Raw genomic sequence first — 19,003 nt, forward strand, 5'->3', positions numbered from 1 at the left:
TTTGAGAGTGACAAACTTCTGTTAGAAGCAACTGTGCGAAACTTATGCAAGTACAATTACGTAGTGATAAGAGCTGACTTGATTGGAGTGCACAGGGAAAGGAGTTTAGCAGAAAAGACAATTGAGGAACAGTGGCTGATATTTGAGAAAATAGTTTATGTCTCAAAGCAAAGACATATCCCATCAAGGAAGGAATCTAGGAAGGAGATTAACCAAGGAAGTTAAGGATAGTATCAAACTGAAGGAACAAACATACTCAATCCTCTTTGGCACATTGCAAGTTTTAAAATTCACAAAACGTTACCAAGATATAATAAAGGAGGGAGAAAATAAAACTAGCATGTTATATAAAAATGGACATAAACAGCTTCTTCCAATACATATAAAAAAAGAAACCTGGCACCAAAGTGAACGGAGGCTGCTTAGAGAACAAGGCTAGGGAAATAATAATGTTGTACCATGACCTGACAAAGTACCTGATTAATGGTACCAGATATTAATTGCATTCTAAAAGTACTAAAACACAAAGGGTTTGAGGTGCTAGTGGGGGCAAGGGCAATTGAAGGAAACACCCACAATAACAATCATGGGAGAAAAGAGATTCTGAAAAATAATTGGCATAAAGACTGATAAGTCCCCTGGGCATGATGGAATGCATCCTTAGATTGTAAAATAGCTTACAGACAGATATTAGTAGATTAATTAAGTAGGCAAAAAGTTGACAAATGGGGTATGATGTGGGAGAACGTGAAATTGTTCATTTTGGAAGGGATAACAAAAGAAAAAAAAGAGTATTATTTAAATGGAGAAAAACTGCAAAAAGCTCTAAAACAAAAGGATTTAGGCTTATTTGTGCATGAAACACAAAGCTAGTGCACAGATTCAGCAGGTAATCAGAGGGGCCAACATTCTAGTAGCCTCCATGTCAAGGTAAACAGTGTATAAGAGACAGATAATCTAACTGGAACTTAAATGATGTTAGTAAGACCACATCTGGAGTACTGAGAACAGTTTTGGTCACCTTATTTAAGGAGAGATATTATTTCATTGGAGGCAGTTCAGCGAAGGTTCAATAGGATGAATCCTGGTATGGAGAGACTGTCTTACGAGCAAATATCAAACAGGGTAAACACGAAGGATATTTCCCCTCAAGGAGAGTCTATGACCAGATGGCATAGTCTCAGAATAAAGGGCACTAATTAAAGACTGACTTGAGGAAGCATTTCTCCCTTCAGAGGATTGAGTATCTCTGGAACTCCTTGCCAGAGAGAGTTGTAGGGGCAAAGTCCTTGTGTATATTTAAGGCTGAGGTGGATTCTTGAACATTAAGTCAGTCAAGGGTTATGGGAAAAAGCAGGAAATTGGATGCGATGACTGTCAGGTCAGCCATGATCCTATTAAATGGTGCAGCAACTTGAAGGATTGAACAGCCTAATCCTATTACTTATTTAAAAGAAGGAGCTACATAGATAATGGATTCATCAGTAATAATAATGTTTCAAGAATCCTCGGATTTGGGTGAAGTCATAGAGGACTGGAAAACTGTGAATTTATAACCTTTATTCATAAAGGAAGAGACACACACACACAAAAAAAACTGGTGACTATAGGTCTATTAGCTTCATTTCTGTCACTGGAAAAATGTTAAAGTCTACTATAAAGGATGCAATGGCTTAACATTTAGAAATATCTAATAAAACAAAGCAGTCAACATGACTTCATGAAGGGGAAATCATGCCTGACAAATTTATTATAGTCCTTTGAGAAGGTAACAAAGCAGGATAGATAAAGGAAACCAGTAAATGTAACTTAATTGGATTTCCAAATGGCGTTCGTTAAGGTACTGCTACCCTTTACAATCTTGGCTGATGCCAAGCATAGATACAATTCAGCCCATTCTCAACTGGTACCCTTGTGGAGCAGATGATAAGCCTGCTGAAGAGGTGGTCCCTATGGAAGTTTTGTTGTGGGGTTACACAACTGTCTTTCAGTACAATTCAGAAAGAGTGTACTACATAATCCTTACATGTTGTTCTGTACAACTAGAGTAGGCAACACAGATGGCAAGCAGAGCAGCAGCACATTTCTGAGGAAGATGATGAGGACAATCAGCAGGTGGTACATCACCTTTACCATGATTCAGCAGTGCAGTGTCAGGCACAACAAGCCAGACAGAATTTAATGGACAACTGCTTCTGATTGATCTGAAAGTGAAAATTCATTGGTTGCAAATTTATCATTAAGTAACTCCTGATTAATCCCAGAAGCAAATGTAACTTTTTATTGTTTGTTTTCTCTTTGCTCTTCATATTGTTCAAGAAATGTTCACCATTTTAATTGTTTAAAAGCTTTCCAACATGTGATGCTCCCACACTGAACAATGACAAGATGTTCAGCAAGGCTAGGCATTAAAAAAAAAGTCATGCTTATTTAGGCAGTGTTCTAACATTGTATGGTCACTAAGAACAAGCAGTCTGTACAGTTTCATTTTTAATAGCTGCCTTTACAGTGGCAGTTGATTAGACAGGTGGCAACAAGAAGTTAAAATATCATTATGAGCTTCTAATTCCAAATTCATGTCACTCACGTCACTAGTGCCCACAGAAACTTTTCCTTTTCATTTATCATTTCCCTCCCATAAGTGCACAGCAAAGGGCTACTTGTGGTTTATAGTGATTGATCTGCTTTAGAGCTGGGCACCAACATCAGTCCTGCAATGTCCAGGAAGTGATCAACACTTTTGCCACTGGTGAGCATACAAGATAGAATACTCCCCACTTGCCTGGAGGAGTGGAGCCCCAACAACACTCAAGAGGCTTGACACCATTCAGGACAAAGCAGTCCACTTGATTGGAACTACACCCACAAGCATCCATTCCCTCCACCAGCAATGCTCCATAGCAACAGTGTGTATTATCTGCAAGACACACTGCAGAAATTCACCAAAGATCCTCAGACAGGACCTTCCCACAACCCACAACCACTTCTATCGAGAAGAACAAACATTGAGAACATCACCAACTTCAACTTTCCCTCCAAGCCACTCACCATGCTACTTGGAAATATCATCGCTGTTTGACTGTCACTAGGTCAAAATCATAGAATTCTCTCCCTAATGGTATTGTGGGTCAACCCACAGCAGGTAGCCTGCAGTGGTTCAAGACGACAGATCCCCACCACTTTCTCAAGGACAATTACGGGTGGGCAATGAAAACATGGGTCCACTGCTTTATGTCATTTATAGAAATGATTTGGATGTGAATATAGGAGGTATGGTTAGTATGTTTGCAGATGACACCAAAATTGGTGATGTAATGGACAGTGAAAAAGGTTCTCAGACACCAATGGGATCTTGATCAGAAGGGCCAATGGGTCGAGGAGTGGCAGATGGAGTTTATTTAGATAAATGTGAGGTGTTGCATTTTGGAAAGGCAAATCAGGACAGGACTTATACACTTAATGATAAGGTCAATGGGGAGTGTTGCCGAACAAAGAAACCTTGGAGTGCAGGCTCATAGTTCCTTGAAAGTGGAGTCATAGGTAAATAGAATAGTGAAGATGGTGTTGGTACGCTTGCCTTTATTGATCAGTGCATCGAGTATAAGAGTTGGGAGGTTATGTTGTGGCTATACATGACATTGGTTAGGCCACTATTGGAATACTGTGTGCAATTCTGATCTCCCTCCCGAAAGAAGGGTGTTGTGAAACTTGAAAGGGTTCAGAAAAGATTTACAAGCATGTTGCCAGGGATGGAGGATTTGAGCTATTGAGAGAGGCTGAATTGGCTGCGGCTTTCTTACCTCGAGCACTGGAGGTTGAGGGGTGACCTTATAGAGGTTTATAAAATCATGAGGGACATGGATAGGATAAACAGACAAGATCTTTTTCCTGGAGTGGGGGAATCCAGAACTAGAGGGCATAGGTTTAAGGTGAGAGGGGAAAGATTTAAAAGGGTCCTAAGGGAAAACTTTTTCACATGGAGGGTGATGCATATATAGAATGAGCTGCCAGAGGAAGTGATGGAGACTGGTACAATTAGAACGTTTAAAAGGCATCTGGATGAGTACATAGATAGGTAAGGTTTAGAAGGATATGGGATAAATGCTGGCAAATGGGACTAGATTTATTTAGGATATTTGGTCAGCATGAATGAGTTGGATATCTCTATGGCTCTATGACTACGTGATCTGTGTTATGCATAGTAAAACTTGTAGCTATAACAACTGGAAATTAAAAGTAATCAGTATAATTGAGCTTTATTCTGATTGCACAGACAGATAATGTTCGCAAAAAGGAAATATGAACTTCTTGTTATTATCTAAAAGATCACCTGAGACATTTCATTTAAAGATATTTACTGTGGCAAACACTAAAAGCAGTTCCGATGAAACACTGCTTTTATAGGCAAACTTTACTTTAAACTGTAGAAAAGGACTATTCATGCAATTATGGGGAAAAGAAAAACACAAGCAGATTTATGTTAAATGGTCCTTTTTAGTAGATTTTCAACTCTTGTAGAATTAGTCTAAAATGATTCTTCAACTCCAAGGGTTGACTGTGGATCCCTTCCATTTTCAGCATGGAAATAATTAGCTCTAGGCCTGCCTTCAAGTTGTGAGCTTTACAGGAGACTTGTCCCTCTAAAACGTTGATTATTTTCCAGCATCATCTTAATTCCCCATAAGTTTGGTGTTTCCATTCTGAGCACAAGCTTACATCTGCACTCCAGCTTGATTCATGATTGAAACTTTCAGTGTTTAGCTGGTCTCAAACATGAGTTATTGAAGGAGGACCAGGAGTGGACTATTTGACCCTTTTATCTTATATTCAATAAGATCAAGGCTGATCCCTTGCAAACTCCCTCCATAGATAAGCTGACCCAACTGTGGATGATGATGGACTGTATCTCAATATATTGCAGATGCTGGACATCTGAAATAAAAGCTGAAAATTCTTGAGATGTGCAGATAGGAAAGAATATGTTCTTTCTCTTCTAATGTGTTGCTATAGACAGTCAGGTGCCTCTCATCTTTATCTTGTTAGTCTGATGTCCTCAAAATTTTAAAAATGACCTGTATCGACACAAGAATATTTTGCAAAGGGAATTAAGACAGCTAATACAATAAATATGCTTGTATTGAGATGCGACGGAAATATATTAAAATGTTGACCTGAGCTGTCTCTCAAACCTGCTTCTATTTCCCTGGTGAGTCATTCAAGACTTAGGAAATGCAAGGCTCCATGTTTTGCTCAAGAATCAAGATTCAAAACCATTTTAAAATGGCTTGTAGGTATCTTCTAAGGACATTGGTAAATGCCTGTCTGCACCTAATTATTAAATCCCGACTTAAATTTAGACGCATATGCTTCTTTGCAACATGCAAATACTTCTAGTAATCCAGATATTGGAACATTTACAATATTATTTTAAATACTACAAACTTTCAGCTCCCACCTGCTCAGGGTTCCCATTAAATAACATTTGTCAAGTGGCTTACTTGCTTGATGCTCCATGAATGTTTGTTAGTACCGAGAAATTGCTCCTTACACTTCGCAAGCTGGCCAGTACCTAAAACAAAAGTGCACTATGGTTTATTCATGCAATTTAAAGATTACTTCGTCCAGATAATTGGATCAGCAATGTGAATGAGGTGCTAGGTTCAAATACCCTTCTGAGTTAAGGCAACTAGCTGAACAGCAGTCATAGTGCAATAATCATGTGCACTGAGAATGAAACTGAGCTGCAGGAACACTATTAGCCCATTTTATGTGATTGAAGATTACCAATTTCACCCCATTGAGCCAAGGGAAATCAGGAGAAAAAAAGTTTCATTCAGATTCTATGCTTAAATGTCAACCAGCCATACTTATGGGAAAACATGCTATGTGGACACATTGTCCTCCAGCAACTGTTGCTGAATCATGTCCATAGATCTCACCCAGTGACCAGGGTTGGAATTTCCCAAACATAAAACAGATAAGTACTTAGTTATGACATCTAACAACACACTGGATTATTGTGGGGATTTCTTACAATGAAACATTTTTAGCACTAAAAGGCGTATGTCGTTAGTGCAAATCTTAATATGCCGACTGAGTTTCAAAGGGACATACAATGCACTTCAATACACATCTGGGGAATGCACTACAAGTATTGATGTCAAGTGAAGGATGGCATAGCATCACATGAACAATCACCATCAAACTCCATCTGTGTTTGTTGGGCAATTGACAAAAGTAGTCTAGAAAAATCTGTCCACTATTTAGGTAGGGTACTATTAGTCAACTACCACCTTTATGTTTATTTCTCGCAAGAGACAAGAGGAAAATTACAAGCCATTTATTTCTTCAGTTGTGAGGAAGAAACTAAATTATTGGAGATGTCTTCTTGATAAGGAAGTAGTAAACTATCAGAGGGAAAATGTCAGAAGTCAGACGACACCAGGTTATAGTACAACAGGTTTGTTTGAAATCAAGGTTTCAGAGCGCTGCTCCTTCATCAGATGAAGACTTCATCTGACAAAGGGACAACACTCCAAAATCTTGTGATTTCAAACAAACCTGTTGGACTATAACCTGGTGTCATGTGACTTCTGACTGTCCACCCCAGTCCAACATCAGCACCCCCATATCAGCGGAAATATAGACCTGTAGATCACATGTGCACAGGTGCTCAGTGTCAACCTTCAGAGTGGCATTCTCAGCATTCTGAGAACAGGCTGTCTGGTTGCTATACCAGTGATACAGCAACAGGATAAAGGAAAGAAAGAATATCTGATGTGAAAGATAGTATATATGCTCAACTAAAAGTTCAGCAAATATGTCCCTTTTTATTACAACAGAAATTAAAAATTAAACATACCTGAGCAAATGGTGTAACTATCAAGTCATCTCCATGTCTGGAAATATAAAATGAAATAAAAGCAAGTCAATCATTTTATACAGTCACAAACATTTTACAATTATTAGACTTCATTCAGCATTAATCCATAAAATATTAATATATGAGGCATTTCTCAACTCTTCTAATTTTATTTTACAATGATTAGAATCCTAAAGATTAATAGAAATAAATTAGGTTAGAAATCCTTGGTAGGATGCCACTATTTCTCTACTTTACAACCTCTGGTCATAGGCACCACAATCAAATTCAATTTTGTCATCTCAACCTCAGGATAGTTAAATCATAGTTAAAATTCACAATTAATGTTCAACTTTCATTCCTTGATTTGAATGCCTGACACATTCATAGACTAATGAACAATTTTTAAAAAGGTATTACTGACTTAAAATGACTGCTGTGATCACCTGAAAAGCCCACGCAGCCCATTTGCATTATGCAAATGTAGCTGCACTAGAATGTCCATTTTAATTAAGAGGCACTGAAATGATATTTCAAGGAGGTAAAAACAATGACTGCAGATGCTGGAAACCAGATTCTGGATCAGTGGTGCTGGAAGAGCACAGCAATTCAGGCAGCATCCGAGGACAGGCAAAATCGACGTTTCGGGCAAAAGCCCTATCTCTTCTAGCACTTAGCTATCTCACTTTAACGTAGCGAAAATACCTCCAAAGAACTGCCGATGCGAGGAAATCTGAAACAAAAACACAAATTACTGGGAAAAACACAGCATATCTGTCATCATCTGTGGTGAGAAACCAGAGTTAATGTTTCAGGTCCAGTGACCCGCTTTCAAGACAGAAGACAAAAGTGTTTTGAAGAAGAGTCACTGGACCCAAAACCTGCTTTCCCTCTACAGATGCTGCCAGACCTACTGATGTTTTACAGCAATTTCTGTTTTTGACACTTTAACTGAACTTAGTTAACCAGATTAGAAGTGAAGGGGAGCCAATGCCAGGTTTTCTTGAGTAAAGCAAGTGGAGCTTTATTACTTATTGAAAAAATAAGAAACGCATTCAAGCATTGCTAATAAAATTTTAAAAGAAAGATGATGGTGGTGAAGCTATAGGTGTCTTGGAATTCTCAGTAAATAGATTTTATTATTTCAAGTTGCTCTTTATCAGCTAGTTCCTGAGTTTGAGAGAGAAGAGAGAAAAGCTTTCAGGATCCTTGTTGTTAACAGCCCATGTTGCTTTCTCTCTGCATTATTCCTTTGTAGATCCTGGTGCCTGTGGCATTGTTTTATTCCAAATTGCAGGCAACCTTTCATCTCAATATGTGAATTTATCATGCAAGTTTGAGTGAAACAAAAGATGTGAAATCCTTGAAATATCATTCTGGATTAGTGGTGCTGGAAGAGCACAGCAATTCAGGCAGCATCCGAGGACAGGCAAAATCGACGTTTCGGGCAAAAGCCCTTCATCAGGAATAATCGAAACGTCGATTTTGCCTGTCCTCGGATGCTGCCTGAATTGCTGTGCTCTTCCAGCACCACTAATCCAGAATGATATTTCAAGGATTTCACATCTTTTGTTTCACTCAAACTTGCATGATAAATTCACATATTGAGATGAAAGGTTGCCTGCAATTTGGAATAAAACAATGCCACAGGCACCAGGATCTACAAAGGAATAATGCAGAGAGAAAGCAACATGGGCTGTTAACAACAAGGATCCTGAAAGCTTTTCTCTCTTCTCTCTCAAACTCAGGAACTAGCTGATAAAGAGCAACTTGAAATAATAAAATCTATTTACTGAGAATTCCAAGACACCTATAGCTTCACCACCATCATCTTTCTTTTAAAATTTTATTAGCAATGCTTGAATGCGTTTCTTATTTTTTCAATAAGTAATAAAGCTCCACTTGCTTTACTCAAGAAAACCTGGCATTGGCTCCCCTTCACTTCTAATCTGGTTAACTAAGTTCAGTTAAAGTGTCAAAAACAGAAATTGCTGTAAAACATCAGTAGGTCTGGCAGCATCTGTAGAGGGAAAGCAGGTTTTGGGTCCAGTGACTCCTCTTCAAAACACTTTTGTCTTCTGTCTTGAAAGCGGGTCACTGGACCTGAAACATTAACTCTGGTTTCTCACCACAGATGATGACAGATATGCTGTGTTTTTCCCAGTAATTTGTGTTTTTGTTTCAGATTTCCTCGCATCGGCAGTTCTTTGGAGGTATTTTCGCTACGTTAAAGTGAGATAGCTAAGTGCTAGAAGAGTTTTTTTTCAAAAATCAACCAATTAAAGGAAAGTTAGCAGTGGAGCTACCTTTGATTGGAACAAGGTACATGGAGCAGCCATGTGGTGGACCCCATCCGAAAGAATTGATTTATGAAGAACTGGGGTATATTAAACTAATGAAAGGGCAGTTGAGAGGGAACCTTACACATAAAATACTAAATGGTTGAACCCAGAGCATCATTACCTTACAGGCTCAAACCAGTGAAAAGCAAATTTAAGATATCAAGGAAAACATTTCAGCAATTGAAAGACTCTGATAAACAACTTAGAGATGACCAAAGCTGCAGTCGTTCGGTTAATTCTTCCCAGGAGCAGCCCTTTATATCCTGGGGCGGTATTTGTGATGTCAGATAACCCTTTTAATTACAAACCAAAACTTTTTTTTTAAAAAGAGCCACTTTAACGGGGCTTTCTTAAATTAAGAAATAAAAAAAGTTTATTAATTACTGCATGCAAGAAGAAATACAAATGCAACACACACACACAAAGCAGAGAAGAATGCAAAATGATAAAATTCTTATGTATGGATTAATTTCTGAAATGTTCATGAAGAGTAGATAGTTGAACATTGTAGGTGTTGAAGTAGGGGTGACTGGTTGTGTTGATGCTGACACTTAATTTCATATTTAAATTAGTTTCATGATCCTTGGTTTTGAAGATTGGTTGAGATTCTGTTGTTCTGATTCCTTTGATTGAGATTGAATTCTAGACAGAGATCTTTTGTTGTCTTGCTTCTCATGTGTCTGGCTGCTAGCTAGCTGACGTCTAGAATTCATTGTAAGAGAGAATCTTTGTCACCAATACAGGGATGACTAGGGGATAGTTCTTTGGCTGTAACCCTCACAGCACACTAATGCTTGAACCCAGGTTCGTACACACAAAAACGTTCATCCCATTAGCACAGTCCAGTAGAATTGAAACTGTTTTTTAATCCCTTTCCTTATATTTTCTTCAAAGGGAATGTGGGGTATATCCATAGGGAGCGACTTGATTTTGAGCAGAGGTTTTATCAGCTATTTGTTATCCTTGCCATTCAAGCCAGCAGATAAAGGGGGCGCAGTGGTAGTCTGGTGCACTGACCTCTACATCGCTGAAGCCAAACGCCAACTTGAGGACACCTCTTCCTACTGCCCCCTCGACCATGACCCCAACAACCCCCCCCCATCACCAAACCATCATCTCCCAGACCATACAGAACCTCATCACCTCAGGAGATCTCCCACCCACAGCTTCCAACCTCATAGTCCGGGAACCCCGCACTGCCCGGTTCTACCTCCTTCCCAAGATCCACAAGCCTGACCACCCTGGCCGACCTACTGCTTCAGCATGCCCCTGCCCCACTGAACTCATCTCTACCTACCTCAACACTGTCCTATCCCCCCTATTCCAGGAACTCCCCACATACATTCGACACACCACCCACGCCCTCCACCTCCTCCAAGACTTCAGTTTCCCCGGCCCCCAACGCCTCATCTTCACCATGGATATCCAATCCCTCTACACCTCCATCCGCCATGACCAGGGCCTCCAAGCCCTCCGTTGTTTCCTCTTCAGACGTCCCCAACAGTACCCTTCCACCGACACTCTCATTCGTTTGGCCGAACTGGTCCTCACCCTTAACAATTTCTCCTTCGAATCTTCCCACTTCCTCCAGACCAAAGGGGTAGCCATGGGCACCCGTATGGGGCCCAGCTATGTCTGTCTCTTTGTTGGCTACATAGAACAGTCGATCTTCCGTAATTACACTGGCACCACTCCCCACCTCTTCCTCCGCTACATTGATGACTGCATTGGCGTCACCTCATGCTCCCGCAAGGAGGTTGAGCAATTCATCAACTTCAACAACACATTCCACCCTGACCTTAAATTTACCTGGACCATCTCTGACACCTCCCTCCCCTTTCTGGACCTCTCCATCTCCATTAATGACGACTGACTTGACACTGACATTTTTTACAAACCCACCAACTCCCACAGCTACCTGGATTACACCTCTTCCCACCCTACCTCTTGCAAAAATGCCATCCCGTATTCCCAATCCCTCCGCCTCCGCCGTATCTGCTCCCAGGAGGACCAGTTCCACCACAGAACATACCAGACGGCCTCCTTCTTTAGAGACCGCAATTTCCCTTCCCACGTGGTTAAAGATGCCCTCCAACACATCTCGTCCACATCCCGCACCTCCGCCCTCAGACCCCACCCCTTCAACCATAACAAGGACAGAACACCCCTGGTGCTCACCTTTCACCCAACTAACCTTCGCATAAACCAAATCATCTACCTACATTTCCGCCACCTCCAAAAACACCCCACCGCCAGGAATATATTTCCCTCCCCACCCCTTTCTGACTTCCGCAAAGACCGTTCCCTCCATGATTACCTGGTCAGGTCCACGCCCCCCCCTACAACCCACCCTCCCATCCTGGCACTTTCCCTTGCCACCGCTGGAACTGCACCCACACCTCCTCCCTCACCTCCATCCAAGGCCCTAAAGGAGCCTTCCACATCCAAAGTTTTACCTGCACATCCACCAATATCATTTATTGCAGCCGTTGCTCCCGATGCAGTTTCCTCTACATTGGGGAGACTGGACGCCGACCCAGCAGAGCGCTTTAGGGAACGTCTCCGGGACACTCGCACCAATCAACCACACCGCCCCGTGGCCCAACATTTCAACTCCCCCTCCCACTCTGCCGAGGACATGGAGGTCCTGGGCCTCCTTCACCGCCGCTCTCTCACCACCAGACGCCTGGGCATCAACCCCAGGGCATCAAATGTGGATTTCAACAGTTTCCTCATTTCCCCTTCCCCCACCTTACCCTAGTCCCAAACTTCCAGCTCAGCAGTGTCCCCATGACTTGTCCTACCTGCCTATCTTCTTTTCCACCTATCCACTCCACCCTCCTCCCTGACCGATCACCTTCTTCCCCGCCCCCACTCACCTATTGTACTCCATGCTACTTTCTCCCCACCCCCACCCTCCTCTAGCTTATCTCTCCACGCTTCAGGCTCACTGCCTTTATTCCTGATGAAGGGCTTTTGCCCGAAACGTCGATTTTGCTGAACCTCAGATGCTGCCTGAACTGCTGTGCTCTTCCAGCACCACTAATCCAAAATCTGGTTTCCAGCATCTGCAGTCATTGTTTTTACCTATTACCGGGTCACAGTCCAGTCTGAGTGAGTTTTTTTGACATCTTCAGATGTTACATCCCATTGGCCCACATTTTCTTTTGTCGGTCAGCCACTTAATTGACATTTGCAGTTATCACTACAGCAGTCCTCTTTAAAAAGAACACCACATTTGGAATTAAGGGCTAAAATCACCCTTTGGGATTCCAACCAGTGTAACAAAATATAAATTATTCTTAATACTAATGTTTTTAGTAGGAAATTGAAGCAAATACTTAAGCCATTTAAAAGACTGTTTGATGCATTAATAAAGTGCTTTACAACTCTAGGGGCAGAATTTTCCCCTCTTGGGGTGTGGTAAAAAGGGTGAGAAAGTGGAGCAAATATGGACAGAAAATCAGAATTTATGTAATTTTCCCCTGTCTCTTAAATGCAACTTTAGAATCTTGGCAATTGAGCGGTAACTACCTGGTTTCCATGAAACTGTAAATTATGAAAAACACAAGTGCCTTTCTACGCCACTTCAAATTCACAGTCATATAGTACAGAGCAGCCCTTCAGCCCATTAAGTCTGTACAACCATGTCATTCCTCAAGAAACTATATACGAATTACCAATATATAAATCATAGCTGGGCTCAAATGTTTACAATTTATACCAATGACAATGATACAAGCAAAGACATTGTATCCAAATTTGCAGAAGAAATCAAAAAAGGTAGGAAGGTAGAAGGAATCAAAAGAAGGTTGCAGATGGATATAAAAAAAGAATAATAATAATAAATTTTTTTTAAAAATTAACCAGCACCTATAGGACCAGGAGTAGGCCAGTTGATCAAGAGGTCCATATAATCAATGTAAAAAGTAATCAATTAAGTAATAGAAACAAAATGCAGGGAGCATACACGTCACTGTTATATTTTATTTACAGCATAAATCAAATATTAATGCACCTTTGCCTTAAATAAAACTTATCAGCAGTCAGCCTTCTCACTTGCTCCCTCAATTGACTGCTCAGACATTGCAGAGATCGCAATACTACGGTAACATTTCTGCTTTTCAGGTATATAATTTTTGTCAATTTATCAAATGCTGGTTCAAATAAAATTTGCTATATTAATATTAATTACAATAATTGTATTAATTAAATGGATATGAAGAGAATAATTCTGAAGTTCAGAGGGATTTAGGAGTTCTGATACATTAGTCAAAGAAAGTTGGTATGCAGACACAGTATGTAGTAAAGGTGGCTAATAGAATACTGTTATTTATTATGAGAAGAATTGAATGTTAAAGATAGAATATTACACTTCAGATATACAGGGCATTGATGAGACCATATCTTAAATAATGATGAGCATTTTTGATTTTCTCATTTAAGGAGGTTGGCAAACATGGTGCCACTGTTTAAGAAGGGCAGTAAAGACAAGCCAGGGAACTATGGACTGGTGAGCCTGACCTCGGTGGTGGGCAAGTTGTTGGAGGGAATCCTGAGGGACAGGATGTACATGTAGTTGGAAAGGCAAGGAGTGATTCGGGATAGTCAACATGGCTTAGTGCATGGGAAATCATGTCTCACAAACTTGACTGAGTTTTTTGAAGAAGTAACAAAGAGGATTGATGAGAGCAGAGCAGTAGATGTGATCTATATGGACTTCAGTAAGGCGTTCGACAAGGTTCCCCATGGGAGACTGATTAGCAAGGTTAGACCTCATGAAATACAGGGAGAACTAGCCATTTGGATACAGAACTGGCTCAAAGTTAAAGACAGAGAGTGGTGATGGAGAGTTGTTTTTCAGACTGGAGGCCTGTGACCAGTGGAGTGCTACAAGGATCGGTGCTGGGCCCTCTACTTTTTGTCATTTACATAAATGATTTGGATGCGAGCATAAGAGGTACAGTTAGTAAGTTTGCAGGTGACACCAAAATTGGAGGTGTAGTGGACAGCGAAGAGGATTACCCTCAGATTACAACAGGATCTGGACCAGATGGGCCAATGGACTGAGAAGTGGCAGATGCAGTTTAATTCAGATAAATGTGAGGTGCTGCATTTTGGGAAAGCAAATCTTAGCAGGACTTATACACTTAATGGTAAGGTCCAAGGTAGTGTTGCTGAACAAAGAGACCTTGGAGTGCAGGTTCATAGCTCCTTGAAAGTGGAGTCGCAGGTAGATAGGATAGTGAAGGCGGCGTTTGGTATGCTTTCCTTTATTGGTCAGAGTATTGGGTAAAGGAGTTGAGAGGTCATGTTGCGGTTGTACAGGATATTGGTTAGGCCACGGTTGGAATATTACATGCAATTCTGGTCTCCTTCCTATTGGAAAGATGTTGTGAAACTTGAAAGGGTTCAGAAAAGATTTCCAAGGATGTTGCCAAGGTTGGAGGATCTGAGCTACAGGGAGAGGCTGAACAGGCTGGAGCTATTTTCCCTGAAGCGTCGGAGGCTGAGGGGTGACCTTATAGAGGGTTACAAAATTATGAGGGGCATGGATAGGATATATAGACAAAGTCTTTTCTCTGGGGTCAGGGAGTCCAGAACTAGAGGGCATAGGTTTAGGGTGAGAGGGGAAAGATATAAAAGAGACCTAAGGGACAACTTTTTCACGCAGAGGGTAGTACATGTTTGGAATGAGCTGCCAAAGGATGTGGTGGAGGCTGGTACAATTGCAACATTTAAAAGGTATTTGGATGGGTATATGAATAGGAAGGGTTTGGAGGGATATGGGCCGGGTTCTGGCAGGTGGAACTAGATTGGGTTGGGATGTCTGGTCGGCATGGACAGGTTGGACTGAAGGGTCTGTTTCCATGCTGTACATCTTTATGACTCTATGAGGGATGTAAAAGTGTTAGAGATGATTCAAAGGAGGTCTATTAGATTAATACCTAGATTGAATGGGCTGTCTCATGAGGACAGGTTTGACAGACTGGGCTTGATTCCACTAAAAGAGTGGGAGATGTTTTCATTGAAGGTCCTGAATGATCTTGACAAGTAGACTTGGAAAGAATGTTTCCTTTTGGACACAATTTCAGAACTAATGGGCATTGTTTTAAAAATTACGAGTCACCCCTTTGAAGCATAAATAAATTGAACCTTCTTCAAACTAAATTTTATGGGATTTAAGTATTTTCTGCCTCAGAAGGCAGTGAAGGTGGGGTAGATTCTTGTTGGGCCAAGGAATCAAGGGTTACCCAGGAGTAGATGGGAAAGTAGAACTTGAAACACATTTAGATAAGACACAATATTACTGAAGGGCAGAACAGACCTCAAAAGGCCAAACAGACTATGCTCCCATTTAATATGTTTGCATCCACTCAATTTTTCATGCCAATGGCTTGTTTCCAGGAGGAACCAGAGATTGATGTGGCATCTTCCAATCCTTGACCAATAAATGCATCTGGGATATAACACATTCTATTTTTTCTGAACAACAGCTATTTATCATTCCTCAGTGAGATGAGTTAAGCATCTTGAGCAATAGGATTCTGTACTTTTGTTGACTTCCTCCAGGTGCAAGTTGCTTTCAACTACATCCACATTGCTTTGAAAATGACCTATCATGTGTAGACTTTGTCAACAGAAAAAACTGCCACTCCAACACTGTTCAAAATTGTACATGACCAATAATGCCAAATTCTGGTTGTCTGCACCAGATATCCTGGAAGCATCCAAGACTCCTACACACTAGAGATCTGATGTTTTTGCCTGGTTTCAAGATTTTCAGGCAATAAAAGTATGGCAGCTGCGAGACAAGGACTACTCCATTCAAACATGACTTATGACATCTTTATGAAACTGTCAGACCGATGCGGAATGAAGATGCAATGCTGTTAATGCTCACACAAAGGCCATAGTGGGACGTCTCAGGCCTCAAGATGAGGTTTCATTGCCTGCACTGATTTGGCAAGGCTTCGCAATACTCGCAGAAAAGATGTGCCATATTAGATTAGATTAGATTACTTAGTGTGGAAACAGGCCCTTCGGCCCAACAAGCCCACATCGACCCGCCGAAGCGCAACCCACCCAGACCCATTCCCTTACATTTATCCCTTCACCTAACACTATGGGCAATTTGGCATGGTCAATTCACCTAACCTGCACATTTTTGATCTGTGGGAGGAAACCGGAGCACCCGGAGGAAACCCACACAGACACGGGGAGAACATGCAAACTCCACACAGTCAGTTGCCTGAGGCGCTAATTGAACCCAGGTCTCTGGTGCTGTGAGGCAGCAGTGCTAACCACTGTGCCGCCCTTACCATTGTGGCACGCTGTGCCTTCAGAACTAGAGTCAACAAAGTTGAAGCTGCCCTTGATGCAGAGGAATTAGGGATCAGTAATCTTCAGAGGATGTAGATATGGATGAGGATCAGGACACTAATTAGGAAGACCATCCAAGACAGTATGACAGAGTGGTGTCATCAAATCAAGAAGCCAGAGATAAACTAATTGAAACTTACTTCCAGGATGAATGCACTGATTTGGAATTTGTTTAACTGTTTAACATTCAGTGGGTAATCTTGTCAGCAGCTTCTGCTGAGTGCAACAAAGGTGGACCTTGTTTTTTTCCTCGAATTTTACTGTTGCTGAATAAATTTCTTGTATTCTGTTTGTACATTTGATATCTACAGCTGACCCCACTTTTAATTATGAGTTCTACTGAATGTTAGGGAGAAAGCAGCAGTGACTAAGACTGACACTAAGCTCAGGCAACATTTGATGCTTATGTCTGGATATCATATCCAAGCATTGTGCAGTAAAATCTCTCATGTCAGCCAACAGGTTAAGAGTAATCCTGAGGAATTGTCTAACTATTCCATCAATGGTGACCCTTCAATGTTTTGGAGTGTGCATATATTGCTAAGTTGCCCTAAAATGAGCGAGTATTTGCTAAGACAGCATTGAATCTGTGAGGGACAGTGCTTTGTACAGCTTTTCTCAGGAGACAGTACATTATGATCACATGCAGACAATGACTGCCCACTAGACACCTTCCAACCTTGAATAATAGTGCATTCCTTTGAAATTTGAAAAACAGAACAAACCCTCTTCCTGCATTGCTGGGCATCCCTCCTGATCTGGAATACAGCACTAAGCTCAGACTTCTGTTTCAGTCCAGGCTGGCGGATTGCCACAGGAAGCCACGTTATCAGCTGGGAAAAAAAATAGTCAGCATCTTCACCATCCTGTCCATCAAGACCTCCAGGTCCCTTCTGCAAGGGAAAGGTAAGCTTTGCTTCCCTCTGGACAACGAGATGGAGCAACACAGCGTAATGTGCAGTTCCTGGCTTGGAATATCTGATGAAGTATGCAGCTAGACTTTAAATATGGCACCTAGGAGAAAGTGCAGACTACAGATGCTGGAGATCAGAGTCGAGAGTATGGTGCTAGAAAAGCACAGCAGGTCAGGCAGCATCCAATGAGCAGGAAAATTGACATCTCAGGCAACAGCCCTTCATCCTGATGACTCTCCTGCTCCTCAGATGCTGCCTGACCTTCTGTGCTTTTCCAGCACGACACTCTCGACTTTAAATATGGCACCAACAGCATGAAATCTAAGTGGCCAGCATTTCCTCCTCTGCTGATGCACAACTCTGTGAGAAAGATGACAAAGAGCTCACTTGAATAAACAATGAAGTGAAGAATGAAGATTACATGTGAAAAGAATCTCACGCAACAAGACATTTAACTGAAAAGGGAAAATTTGAAAAATCTGCACTTGGTTTTATTTTGTGGACACCTTTGCAAAACTGTTCCTATATTGTGTCAGAAACATTTTTTTTGGTGATATGCAACAAATATTTGATCTACAACACCACTGTAATGGAAAGCGAGAATTAGAGTCAAAAACGGAGGCAAACTAATTAAAATAAATTTGAATCGAATCAGATTTTTGTTCCTTTCATGTTGCTGATTTGTGTCAGCGCAAACCATACCTTTAAATCTTTAGTCTCTTATAAGCACTTCAATAATAAGAGGGCAGCAAAAGGAACAGTAGGGTCAATTAGAGACTGAAAAGGAAATTTATGCTTATAGGCAAGAGACATTGTTGATGGTTAAATAAATTCTTTGCATCTATTTCTTTTAAACTGCCAGATTACTGGGTCAGAGGAGGATATTCCATTCTGAGAAAAGTTTAAAATTAACAAGGAGGTCGCATTGGATAAGCTGTCTGAGACAAAGGTACAGGTTAAAATCCCACCCCAGGAAATGAGAAAAATATAAAATTTGATATTCCTGTGCAATACATAGAGAATGCTGCACTCTGACACTCTGAGAGGCGCCAGCTTTTGTCTTCTGGATGAGATGTTAAACCAATGCCATGTTGCATGATGTAAGAGATCCCATGGCACTATTTTGAAGAGGAGCACTGGAATTACCCCTGGTAGTTTGGCCAACATTCATAACTCCATCCATATTAGAAGTCATGCTTCATCATTTGTGACTCGATCAAAATCCTGGAACTCCCTCTGTATCAGCACAGAAGGTTTCCCTGTGCCAGATCAACTGCAGTGGATACAGAAGGTGGTTCATCATCAGCTTCATTCGGGCAATTTGGAATAATTGTGGGCCTTGCCATTAGCGCCCACTAAAATAACTTCAAAGATCAGTATCCTATCATCAAGCCACCTTTTATTTACACGTGCACAGTACTTGACACTGGTTAAGTTTCCTTAAGCCAGCTCTGAGAGTGAGCAGAACCTGATAACTCTGTTTATATCAGTCAGCCAAGGCT

At 41.1% G+C, this 19,003-nt stretch overlaps 1 protein-coding gene across 3 annotated transcripts in view; it reads right to left on the bottom strand.

Annotated features, from left to right (window-relative positions):
• pde4ba (phosphodiesterase 4B, cAMP-specific a) overlaps positions 1 to 19,003 on the bottom strand; it is a 629,074-nt gene that overhangs the window by 154,254 nt on the left and 455,817 nt on the right. For all 3 annotated transcript variants that reach the window (XM_043699422.2, XM_043699426.2, XM_043699428.2), the window contains 2 exons: positions 6,863 to 6,899; positions 5,499 to 5,569 (listed from right to left, as the gene is read on the bottom strand). In XM_043699422.2, coding sequence (XP_043555357.1) covers positions 5,499 to 5,569; positions 6,863 to 6,899 — 108 coding nt within the window. The remainder of the gene's footprint in view (positions 1 to 5,498; positions 5,570 to 6,862; positions 6,900 to 19,003) is intronic.

This window comes from Chiloscyllium plagiosum, unplaced genomic scaffold (genome assembly GCF_037043375.1).
Source record: "Chiloscyllium plagiosum isolate Xiang-an unplaced genomic scaffold, Cpla_swu_hap1 HiC_scaffold_9, whole genome shotgun sequence".
NCBI classification, from domain to species: Eukaryota; Metazoa; Chordata; class Chondrichthyes; order Orectolobiformes; family Hemiscylliidae; genus Chiloscyllium; species Chiloscyllium plagiosum.